The 13,356-nt window shown below is 38.6% G+C and overlaps 1 protein-coding gene across 2 annotated transcripts in view; it reads right to left on the bottom strand.

Moving 5' to 3' along the window:
* Positions 1-13,356, bottom strand: part of fes (FES proto-oncogene, tyrosine kinase) — a 53,632-nt gene that overhangs the window by 24,848 nt on the left and 15,428 nt on the right. For both annotated transcript variants that reach the window (XM_007252597.4, XM_015606709.3), the window contains exons 4-8: positions 8,160-8,256; positions 6,434-6,617; positions 5,849-5,986; positions 4,221-4,340; positions 1,413-1,535 (exon numbers count right to left, since the gene is read on the bottom strand). In XM_007252597.4, the coding sequence (XP_007252659.2) occupies positions 1,413-1,535; positions 4,221-4,340; positions 5,849-5,986; positions 6,434-6,617; positions 8,160-8,256 (662 nt within the window). The remainder of the gene's footprint in view (positions 1-1,412; positions 1,536-4,220; positions 4,341-5,848; positions 5,987-6,433; positions 6,618-8,159; positions 8,257-13,356) is intronic.

Raw genomic sequence — 13,356 nt, forward strand, 5'->3', positions numbered from 1 at the left:
AAAAACGGATTTTTTTCAGTACTGCAGTGACACTGCACTGGTGACATGGTGGTGGTGTGTTAGTAATATGGTTTGTGATGGTACAGTGAGTGGATCAGACACAGCAGTGCTGCTGGAGATTTTAAACACCTCAGTGCCACTATTGTACTGAGATCCAGAAATGATCAGCCGCCAGCGTCCTGTGGGCAGCGTCCTGTGGGCAGCGTCCTGTGGGCAGCGTCCTGTGACCACTAATTAACTAGAATTAGAGGATGACCAAAGCAAACTATGCAGCAACTGATGAGATTATGAGCCCTATATTAGCGCTCTATAGACGAGCTGACAACCGTGTACTGTGCTGCTTGATATAGGGTGTGTCAGTGTGTCTTTGCTATCATATATACAGAAAATATGCCTTGCTCGAATCTCAGCCAGAAGCCTCAGAAGCCTGTGTGATCTAACTCATTCACCAACACTACACACACCATTTTCTCTTTCCAAGGTGAAAATGCACAAAAAAAAGGTACACTATATTTCCTTCATTAAAGCTCTCAGTTAAACTCAGTTACTCATAACACATTACAATACTCTCATTTAAAAAGAAAAAAAATTGTTACATATTTTTGTTGTGTGATATATATATTTTTTTTATTTAAGAAAGGATGCCTATTTTATTGGAAATCACTTACATGACTATTTATTACTTGTTTATTTTACACTAAAATGTATATGTTTGATAGAGTTGTTTCAATAATAAATAAACAAACAAATAAATAAATAAAAACCTTAATGGACAACTTGGATGTGTTCCTTTTTTTTATTTTTTACTGCATTGCCAAAGTATCTGATCGGGACTCTGTATTACCAGATACTCAAAATCAAATTACTCAAACTAGGTGGCATAAAAAAAATGTGATTAGGACATGCCTATAATTTTATTCTGTATTCTCTTTACTGTCGATATTAAAATTGGGTGTGTGAACTGCTGCATGTCTGAAAGTGTATCGAGCAGGGGTGTATGATGTGCCTGCCTGCATTGCCAAGATAGCAATGAACGACTGACGGTCAACTGTTTTCAGGGTTTTAATCAGTCAGTGTCGCATCTATGTTTTTCGATGCCAAGATAGCAATGCACCAAGGATTTACCTTAACACACCTCAGTTACAGACCACCACATCCATCAGTATAGATATATTCGTATGAAGCGTCTTCTATATTTGTGTACACACTAATTAATGGGTCACCTTGTGGTTCTCTAATAACTGCTTGGACCCCTCGTAATCGTAATCGCTGCTCAGTGCTACAGTATATTATATGTAGCTTCTGATACGACACGATCATGTTATTTATAAACATGGCATATTTTGGTCCTTGCACTGCTTTTAAATTCCCCACAGATAACTACAGAACGGTCCCTAAGTGGAGGAGTTCACCTCTGGCCCGTGTTGGTTGAGCCCTCCTCGGCCTCCAGGTCCAGTTCCAGCTGGTTGACGGCGGCCTGCTGCGCTCCCAGAGTGCCTGCCAGACTGAGGAGCTCTTCCTCCACGGTGGTGAGCCTGTGGGAGTGAGAGAGGGCAGAGTGAGCGGTCCCACTGCAACAGGAGGACTGATACATGCACAGCTTGTGGGAGGATGCGTTTACAGTGCTACTCGCTTAAAGAAGGCACCAAACTAGCTATACAGATAGACTGTAGGCCATTAGCCAAAGAGTATAGTAAACAAGAAAATATTCAGGCTTAGAAATCATTTATAGGGCGTATATCTCTGTGGATTCAAATAAAACAAATGAGATGAAATTAAAGAGTAGAATTTTATACTTAATTCAAAGAGTTGAACAAAAATACCATGTGAAGCGTTTAGGAACATCAGAACTTAAGAACTTAAAAAAAAAACTTTACCATAAATAAAATGTTCATTTTTTTTATACTTTGAATTGTTTTTATACTTTGCAGACAATGGCTGCAAAAGTCTGGAACTCACTGACATCACCAAACACTGAGTTTCCTCCTTTGTGATGCTTTGCCAGGCCTTTACTGCAGCTCTCTTCAGCTGTTGCTGTTTTTTTGGTCTTGATATCCTTAGTTTTGTCTTAAGCAAGAAGTGAAATGCTGCTCAGATCTGGTAACTAACTAGGCCACTGCAGAATATTCTACTTCTTTACCTTAAAAAAAAATGCTTTCTCTGTATGTTTGGGTCACTGTCCATCTGTACTGTGAAGCGCCATCCAATCAACCGTGCTGCATTTGGTTGAATCTCAGCAGAAGATCTAAGAATTTATCCTTCCACTTCTGTCTTCTGTTACATCATCGATAAACACTAGTGACTCAGTGCTCCTGGAAGCCATGCAAGCCCATACTACCACCATCATGTTTAACAGAGGATGTGATGTGCTGTGCTTTGTGTCAAGCCATTCCAAGCCTTCTCTATACTTTCTTCTTCCCATCAATACGCTACAGGTTGAACATAGTTTCACCTGTCCAAAGAACGCTATTCCAGAACTAGACTGGCTTCTTTAAATGTTTTTTGGCAAAGTCTGATCACTTCCTGGAGAGTGTTCTTCACTGGTACACCTACTTCCTGAAGGGTTTTCTTCACCATGGAAAGGATTCTGTGATCTCCCCCCAGGTTGGTAGTCTGGGGACATCCAGGTCTTTTTGAGTTCCTAAACTCCCCACTGTGCTCTTTTTCCCCCCGAATGTAACAAACTGTTGATTCAGCACTTATACTATTTCTGCTATCTCTTCCAATGGATTTCTTCTTTTTTCAGGCTAATGATGGTCTCTTTCACTTCCACTGAGAGTGCTTTTTTCTCACAAGTTGTTGGTTCACAGCAACAGCTTCCAAATACAAATGCCACACCTGGAATCAGCTCCAGACCTTTACCTTCTTAACTGATAATGCCTTAATAAGGTAATTTATAAAGCCCATAAAATAGCGTTTAAGGTCATATGTCCAATTACTTTTGAGCCCCTGAAATGAGGAGGATTTGTGGAAAAAAATGTTTCATAGTATATTTTTGTTGCATCTCATTTGTTTTTGGCCAAGTTATGAGGATTAAATCACTGTCTAAATATTTACTCTATCTTGATGGAAAGATTTTTCTGGATTTTTTTTTTTGATCAAAGAGAAGCCGGAATGAAAACAAGCTTACATGAAATGGGAATAATGAGGCTATATTTAAAATGTAAGGAGTAGAAATAAAAATTTTTTGTAAATGTAAGGATTGGAAGTAAAAAGCCTGCTGAAGTGCAAAGTTATATAGGACTTTAAGTTTCAGTTCTCCAGCAGTATTAGCATTACCCACTAACCGTGCTAAGCGCTAGCTCTTTTGACGTTCAGAGGTGAATATTATCGGACTGCATCCTGCTGCTAACCCCGACTAGCACTGCTGGAGCAGCATTAGCATTACCCACTAACCGTGCTAAGCGCTAGCTCTTTCGCTGTTCAGAAGTGAATATTATCGGACTGCATCCTGCTGCTAACCCCGACTAGCACTGCTGGAGCAGTATTAGCATTACCAGTTAACCGTGCTTAGTGCTAGCTCTTTTGTCGTTCAAAGGTAAGCATTATCGGACTGTATCCTGCTGCTATCCCCGGCTAGCACTGCTGGAGCAGTATTAGCATTACCCGTTAACCGTGCTTAGTGCTAGCTCTTTCGCCGGTTTAAGGTAAGTATTATCGGACTGTATCCTGCTGCTAAACCCGGCTAGCACTGCTGGAACAGTATTAGCATTACCCACTAACTGCACTAAGTGCTGAATATTATCAGCCTGTAGACTACATGTTTACTGTGTTAAACTAGCTATGTGAAATGAACTGGTAGCTAATATCACTGTGGCTTACTTAAATCTAAGCTTATTGTAAATAAACAGAAGTGCTTTACTCTCTCAAATCAACAGTTTTCAGGAGAGAAATCTGTGTAGATTAATATCCAGCACTCATTTGACTTAAAGACTTGAAGTTTTGTTTACTTAACTTATTTTAAGAAAAAGACGTTCATTGATAGTACGCCTTATAATCCGGTTTGTCTTATAGCGCAAAACATGATAGATAGCAAAATTTACTCTACATAAGTAAGATAAAGTATTTGTACTTTCTTGCTGTACAACTCTGATTCAGTGTGTGTATACTAAAGTTTGTTGTGTGCACTGATGTACACTAATGTGTGTGTGAGTTCTATCCTGGCTTTCACTGTTGCCACTATCCTGCTGGGTACAGTATGTAACAGAAGCAGTGGGCACCTGTGCTGGATCCCTTCCAATGTCAGCTCATTCAGCTCCAGCTCTTCAGGCTTCAGGCGCTCTGTCTCTTCCAGCAAACTGCTGTCAAACTCCACGCAGGGAGGCACGTCCGCTCTGGACCTAAACACAGATGTGAGAGTGGATGTTTACAGTACTGTCAGCTATAATATCATCTTTATTTTATTTATCTCTGTTGTTAAATTATAAGTATCTTTACAATGAGGTTTGAGTGGCTGTTGGTTTTACATAAAGGAAATATAAGATCAATTACATTTGCATCTACATATGATTTAAATGTTTTTTTAACCCACTTCTTTCCTGTAGATACAATCAAATTTAAAACCGTTACAGTTTTTGCCCACAAGGTATGATCTGGCATGCCCAGAACGACTGTTCATTTTATTTCATTACTACTAAGGCCCCTAACTGTCATTTCATTCACTGACTGTTTGGGGCTTAAAAGTACCTTTCTGTGTCTTTCGAAATTATTTGAAAATCTTACACCGTTCCCATTGGTTCCTGACACCATCTATTTGCATGCTGGTTGTATCTTTCCCCTCTTTTACTCACTATAACTGTGTAGTGATAGTGACGCATAGGGGCGCTGCACTAGAGGGGGCGCCAAATCAAAGCCCAAAATAAATTTCCTCTCCGGAGAAACAGCCAATCAGCTTGCTGGTTTGCGGAGCGCGGTGGGAAAGTAATGACAGGACGCTGATGATTTTAAAACGTTTTTCTCCACCCATCTGCTGATGATTTTAAAACTTATTTTTCAATGGCCTCATTTATAATATGTAAAGTTAATGTGGAGTCTAAAAAGGAATTTTTGGACATTATTTAAATTTGCTAAACTGCTACATGAGGGTGAATGAAGGTAAGATTACAAAAACACAAATGAACTAAATCAAATTATCTTAAAATGCATCATAAAATACCTGCATGTACCTGTTAAAATCACAGGTCATCTAAAATCATCTAAATATACAATCAGCTTTAGTTTCTGTCTGATATTTTGAAGAACTGATAAATGTTGATAGCCAATAATACAGATCAATATAACTTCATATGGTCAGAAATTAAACAATAATATACAATTTTATGTTTTTTTTCTGAAATAGTAGCGATACATTAAATTCATAAATGAGACATTATATTGCTTGAAATCACAACTCACATATTAACATCAGACTCGCTCATTTTTGTACAAATAACAGCTTTTGTTTCCGTTCAAGTCCCACCCCAATGAAAGCAAAAAAAGAGCCAATCAGATTGCTAGTTGCGCAGTGAGCAGAGAAGGTTCAGTCACCAGTGGAGATTTAAAATTATATAAGACCAATTGGTACTTTTGGCAGTGTGGGCAGTGTGCCATGTCCTGCTGACACCTTATGGAGATGTGGATTTCATTTTCCAGCAGGACTTGGCACACTGCCAAAAATACCAACTGGTCTTATATAATTTAAAATCTCCATTGTAATATTCTGAGATAATGACTGACTGGGTTTTCATTGGCTATGAGCCATAATTATCGATGCAATGCAATGTTCCAAATGTCTCCAGACCTGCAAACCATGTTCTATTGTATTTAAGAAGTAGGAACTTAGTAGTAGTAATCATAAATAAAGCTCTACCTGTTTTGCTGAATAAAGCTTTCATACTCTCGGTGAGGCTCGATGGCTTTCAAGGCACTGGCCATCTCATTGTGAACAGACACCACCTCATCCTGGAGCAGACTGGACAGGTCAAAATACTCCTGCAGGATCTCCTTCCTGCAAAACAGAGCATTCAAACAATACACTCAAATATTTACTGTTTTAAAGGCCTTGTAGGTGAAATAAGAGGGAATGAGGTCAACAACTGTGTTAAACAGTATGACTCAGAGGCCCAAAATAAGCAGAAGTTTCAGATAGTTGTCATGAGAAACTTCAAACTAATAACTGCCTAAATGACTTTAACACTTCCTCACTGTTCAGCAGCTCCTGTCTCTAACGTCTGTAACGTGACACCACGAAACCACTGAGGCTTGTGAGATAGTGAATATTGGTTGAGATCTGCAGCCATAAATCATACCAAGCTGAAAACCCACCAGGCCTTTCACCAACCTCAAGCTCAACCATAACACTGGTGTTTAGAAAATGTGTGTTAGTGTGTGCTGTCTACAGCATCTACCTACTGCAGAACCCAAGCAGTTTAAATACAGGAAGTGTTCCACTCACAGCACGAGCACCATCTCCTCCTGCAGCGTCTGCAGAGCTCCCAGCAGCGCCGGCTGGCTCTGCCCATAGTGCTGCTGGTAGTGCACCTGAGCCGCCTTCACCGACAGCACGTACTCGTTGTGATGCTCGTGAAGCTTCAGTGTGGCTTTGATGTAGCGCTCCTTAGCTTTCTCGCGGTCCTTATCTGTACAAAACAGCAAGCACACAAACACACACTTAATAATAAAAATAATAATTTAATAAATACCAACAAATATTACATCTGATTAAGTCTGTAAGTTTTAGGATTTGGAGGATTTAGGGCCCTCACTGGTGAGAATAGGTAATTGCAACGGGCATGCGGAAGAATCATTTTAAACTGGTCGGGTGTGATGCGGTCTCCATTCAGAGCGGATGAATCCGATTCCAGGTTATGTTCAGTCAGAGAGAGACAGAGAGCGCACAGTCTGAAACTTCACTCCTTCGTTTCTTTGCTTTTACTATGAGTGAATGAGCTACTGAGCTCTGAGTTTCCCCTTCTGAAGTCTCCATTGCTCCACCAGTCGCTCGCGTTCAGTAAAACTGAGCCAGATCTTCTTTTAAAGGCTGTACATGTGACGTAAGTACGTAAAGACGCGTGACGTGGCCAGAAGAACTCCTACGACTCGACACCCCAGTTTTTAGAATGAATATATTAGGTTTTAGGTTTAGCAGGGATGGTAGTTTCAGCACACTGATACCATTAAACACAATATTTTATCTCTTCTCCACTCATAAAATGCTTCTACTTACAGCTTAGAAACAAAATAATACGGACTGCCACTTATTCCAGTCTTATTCCTCTCGTCTGTCTAATGAACAGTTTACAATTTGAATATAGAGATAATCATTAAAGGTCTCATTCCATCATTTTTTATTCATTCATTTCATTCATTAAAATGTCTAGTTGAGGTCTCTAGTATGAATGAATGTCATGGGAGCTGGATTTGTGGAAAAAAAAAGCGTTTAGATGATCTGGTATAACACTGCTTTAGTCTGGTGGAGGAGTGGGTGGGAAAGAGCGGCAGAATTTCATGCTCATAAATATTCCTACGCCTCTGATTGGCTAACAGCACTGCAACGAACCAGCTACCTCCGCTCTATATTCAACTTTGCAGCTCTAAAATGCTAGAACAACCTGTCTTATATCTTTAACTCGTCATCATCATGCTTTCAAGTTATAATAAACATTTTTAGAAACATTTTAAAATAACAAAAAAGACATTTTTACACTAATAACAGTCTTTGCAATGTCATATGTTACTTTACGACACGTTTGGTTGAATCAGGGTGAAAGAGGGTGCTTTTCCTGGCGGCACTGCTGAATTTGGCATAACACTGACATTTTAACAACAACAAAAAAAAAACCCTTCATGGTCATTTTCAGCTCTAATGAGCAAAATAACACAAAAAGACTTAAATTAGAAAAGACTTACACGTAGCTCGAGACCGTTAAGTTATGGTTATGAACCTCAATTAAAACTAAGCTTGAGGCTGAGAGTGAGTCATTATGTGTTGAACGCTGGGAGCTAGAGGCTTTCTAACTCACGCTGCTGAAACACTGCTGTTTACTCCCAGCAAAGGCAGTTCCTCTGATAGTAAGTGAAAGGAAGTTCAGCACTGTTTCCAGAGCTTCTGGCAGAGGTGGGGTGGAAGTGAAGTAGGCCAGGGCTGTTTAGAGAACTGAGAGACTGGTCAGGCATCCTACCTTTACTGGCCTCCTGGTATTTCCTCTTGGCCAGGGCTGCATCCCTCACCAGCTGCCTGTAACTGGACTTCAGGCGGTCCAGCTCGGTTTGGGTCACCTAACCTTCCACAACAGGGCGAGAGGAGAGGACTAATCAGACAGGAGCTCGGCCAGGCTGGCCTGCAGCCAGAAAGGTACAAACAATGCAGGGTGTGTGCAACATGTGACCGGAGATCAGGACAACAGAGGAAGTAAATCTAATAACACAAACGAAACCTGTTTTACAGCTACTGCTACAGGCCTCACATGAACTCTGATAATTCACATCACTGTTTTCTCCCTCACTCACAAGATAACACCTCACAACGCATACAGGAATAGGAATCATGCAGAAATTCCCAAGCCAACCCTTTTTTTATTTTACAATCAAATTACATTCTATGGTCACATACATACACCTTCCATGTGTCAGTGTATATTACAAAGAGAAATCTCAAATATCAAAAGGGAGATATAAGGTTTTTGCATGATATTAAGTGTACTGTATTTTTTTGCACTTAAGATTGCACTTTCCCAAAAATCATTAGTGCGCCTTATAATCTGGTGTACATTATGTATGAATTCTATCAGTCAGGTATTAAGGAGCAGTAAAGCCACTCTGTTGAAGTACAGCTTTATACAGGAGTTTCAGTAAAGTTAAAACTCTTTACTAAAAGAGATGTATATAGGAGAATTATGCAGGAGAATTATGCTAAAGTCTTCTTTGTCTTTCCATCTCATTCATCGTTGTCTGGGAGAAACTATAGAAGGATATATTAAGCAAACATCCTTTTTGATTTTTCTTTGGTTCTTTTTCTCTTATTTCATTCTTTTTCTTTTCTAATGATAAAACAAACACTGCTAAAAAGAAAAGAAAAGAAGAGAAAACCAGCTCAGACCACAGTGGTCTAAGCTAGTTTATGCTGGTCTATGCAACGTTTTGCTGCTCTGGTGCTTTTTCAGTTAGCCAGAAAGGTCACATGGCTTGAGGCAAATGTGTGATGATGTGAAAACAGTTTGCACCAAGCTGAACTGATGGTGTTCAGCTACATTACCGAGTATAAAACCCAAACTTTGGACACCAAACATGGCTGATGGAGGACGTTTGAATTAAAAGGGAAATGAGTCATTTTTACTTTTGGCCGAAACATTACATCAAACCTATTTTTAAGACGAATGAGAGGCAAGTGGATCCTTTTTTTGTTACCTTAACTATGGCTATCTGGACTGGGTCGCATCCTGTAGACGATGCTCAGACACTCAGCAAATGGTAGAGCTTCCTGGAAGCTTTTTTGAAGTGCATGAAAAACACCATCACCACTATGACCACACTGTGAGTTACTGAGTTTATTCCAAATGTTAACTGAAAGCTTGCAAACACGAGCTGCTTGAGACAGAATTGCAAAGAAACAAACAAAACAGAGAGACATGTGGTACAATTGTTCTGCACCTAAACAAACAAAGAAAAAAATCACCACCTGGTTTTAATTCAGTAAATGATGTGGGGTTGCTTCAGTTGCAGTTGGTCATGTCTAGGTTCAGCAACAGTATGTTGGAACAGGAATGAGGTCAGCTGACTATCTGAATATACTGAATATAGACCAGATTATTCCATCAATGGATTTTGTGTTCTTCCCTGATAGTACGAGCATATTCCAAGATGATAATGTCAGGATTTATGGGGCTGGAATTGTGAAAGAGTGATTCAGAGAGCATGAGATCATCATTTTCACACATGGATTGAGAGTTCACCACAGTCCAGAAGAGTCCAGACCTTAACCTCATTGAGAATCTTTGGGATGTGCTGGATGGAGAAGGCTTTGTGCAGTGGTCAGACTCTACCATCATCAATGCTGCTGCCAGATCTTGGTGAAAAATTAATGCAACACTGGATTGAAATAAATCTTGTGACACTGCAGAAGCTTATTGAAACAATGCCACAGTGAATGCGTTCAGCAATCAAAGCTCAAAGCGATTCAATTATATATTAGAGTGTGTGACCTTTTTTTATTTTTGCCAGGCAGTGTAACATGATAGCAAATAAAACACATTTGAATAACAAACATACACTTTGCTTAATAAAGAAAAAAAAGAAGCTCAAGAACATTTTAATGACTGTTCACAAGCACCACTGGCAGGAGTTCAAACTTAGCAGCGACCAAATGGCTATTTTAAAAATATGGTAGTGTGAAATACAGTTTCCTGACCATAGTAGCACACCACATATACACACACAAATAACCCAACAACCACACATCATCACACTGCAAAATGCCAGCGCTGACTGACTGCATGTCTCTCTCTGTGTCTGATTGAAAAAGAAAAAAAAAGACAGGTAGTAAGTGAGTGCACTGATACTGAACCTGCATGTTCCTCATGAGCAAAAAAAACAATGTTTTATTTATTTATTTTCATAGAACCACATTAACACGCGTAAATAGAATTTCTATTTCTAAAAAATATTATTCAAGAGAGCCCATATTAGGGCAATTATTTAAAGATTTTACCTCAATTACTATTCACTGTTCACTGTGGACTATTCACTGTACACCAACTCTACCTCTTCACAACTTTACAACTGATGCTCTCAAACACCTAAATTAAGAGGCAAGAAATTCAAGTAATTAACTCTTGAAAAGTTCAGCACAGCTGTTAACTGAAAGCTGAACGTTCCAGGTGATTCTACCTCATAAAGCTGACTGACAAAATCCAGCCAAGATGTGCAATACTGTCATCTAAACAAGAGGTGCTACTTTGAAGAATCTAAAATATAAAACAAATTCTGGTTTGTTAAACACTTTTTCTGTTTACAAAATAATTCCATATGTTTTTCTTCATAGTTTTGAATGATGTTATTAATCTACAGTGCAGAACATTTTAAAATAATGTAAAAACTCATTAAAACCACTGGTGTGTCCAAACTTTGAGTTTGTTCTTGTATCTACAACATGCCACACACACACTCCTTGAAGTTTGTCAAAAGAAATACACTAATATATATATTTTTTAACTCTAGGGTGTGTATTTTCGATGCAGTGGGCTTTTTTTTGTTGATAAAACGGACTTGTCTTAGGCTAGCGCAGTTAACAATGCATAAAGCTAGCTAGCAAACTACAGAGAAAGTTATATAAAATCCACAGAAGCTGATTTATAACATTGCTTGCCATGGTAGAAGCTACTGAACTCGTCTTGCGCTTGTTTGTGTAAGTTCAGTGTCCTCAGCCTGGCTTTGCATCAGGGGTGAGCAAGGAGACCACTCTCTCTAGTGTTTAAAAAAGAAAATGGACTGCTGTAGCCATTTTACATGCTTGCTTTCACATCCTACTGACAGCTCCTTTAAAATAAAAAATAAAAAAATAAAAAAAATTCTATTATTGTCTATTTTAAAGACAAGATAACATACTTTTAGATGACACTTAACTAAAACACTGAACTTAACAAGACAGAAAAGCTAAATGGTAGAAATGTAGGTGTATTTTTAGGAAAATTAAACTTGCAATAAAAAGTAGATTTGTGTAATTTGGCCAGGATAAGCTCCAACAAAAGAAATAAACAAGTAAAAATGTATCTCTGGTCAACAAAATGCCAATACAATTCATAACGTCTTCACTACTCTTCTAAAAAGAAGCCAAAGGCGCTGAAATGAAAGAACAGAAGGATGAAAGAAGCACAAAGAGCTACTCTGAATTTTCTGTTTATAACTGCCAAACTACCTGCCAAAGATTCGGCCTGAATAACACGAACAAGGACTCCACTAACGCACAAGCGCACACACACATACACACACACACACCTACTTCCTATCCTATCCTACAACTTCTACACGCAGTACAGTGAGGGCAGGGTGACTTGTCACAACATGAAGAAAAATGTATTACAGTCTCCTCCTCTCACACCCATACTCTTGTAATGTTGTGTATATTAAAGCATTTTACACATTTATAAATGTAGTTTATCATCAAACACATGCTGTTTACTCAATAACAAAGGCTGAGGAACAGGTTCTTTAATATTTCACCATGCTCATTTTACATAAACACTGAAAGTATTATAGAAACTACGGTATGGGAAAGACCTGCACACCTACGCTTTCATACAATAATTTAGTCAACCAATCGTGTTGCAGCACAGTACTATCAGAGGTTAGGAAAAAAAAAGTTCTGTTAGTAATAACATGTTAAAAGATGTTAAGAGGTGGAATTAATTTGGAAGCATTTGCTTTTTTCTTACAAAACTAAATCATTTTGCCACCGCTTGGTGCATAATTTAAAATTGCCGCAAAATGTGACAGATTCAGATGATGTATCAGTAAAAGTTTCATTTAGTGACGTAAACACAAACTCTTGAGTTCAAAAGGTCTATTTTTTTTCATTCACATTAAAATATGGATTAAATCTTATAGCTAACTCTTCCTTTCTTACTCCTCCTTCCTCTCCTTATTCTTCTGATTCTCTTTCACTTACCCACACATACATGTACACTTATACACTTGCTGCTTCTGTGAAATATACATATGGCATGTTGCCTTTATTACCTGATTAATCCATCATTCGTCTGTTAAAGGGGACATTCTATAGAACTTTTTAAACATGTTAGAATAGATATATGATCTATACAAAACATTTTTTGTTTTGTTTTTTGCACAAAATCACAATTTTACTTAGATAAAAACATGCATACAGTGAGAAAGAAACAGCAGCAGGAGCTCCTCAGATAAAGTGCTGTTGTCATTTTTCTTGAGGCAGAATGAAGCATTTGTCTCCACAGAGCTAAGCTACCATCACTCTTGTGTTTTAGCTTGTTATGCTACTTGGCTAATTTTAGCTAGCAAGCTGTATCTTTATGCTTTATCATTTTCTTTGGCGATGTTGTTCTACACAGCGCTCCACAGCTCCTCTAGTGGTATGTGAAACATCAATACTGGTTTTAATTTCCTCTCCGGTATATCGTTGAGCACTAGTTCCGCATTTCTGATGTTTTTAGCTGATCTTTGATGGTCAAGGTGGTTAAAAAGTTGATGGAAGCACAGTATCTTTAAGAAAGTTTGAAATTATTTGAATAGTATGAGAAAATGCCATGCAGTTAACATTACAGAAGATTGCAAGACATCAAACAGCTGAACATTCAGTCTCCAGAACAGCAGGAACGTCAGTGTGATTAAAGCTGAAGATGAAGACGG

This window comes from Astyanax mexicanus, chromosome 16, assembly GCF_023375975.1.
Source record: "Astyanax mexicanus isolate ESR-SI-001 chromosome 16, AstMex3_surface, whole genome shotgun sequence".
NCBI classification, from domain to species: Eukaryota; Metazoa; Chordata; class Actinopteri; order Characiformes; family Acestrorhamphidae; genus Astyanax; species Astyanax mexicanus.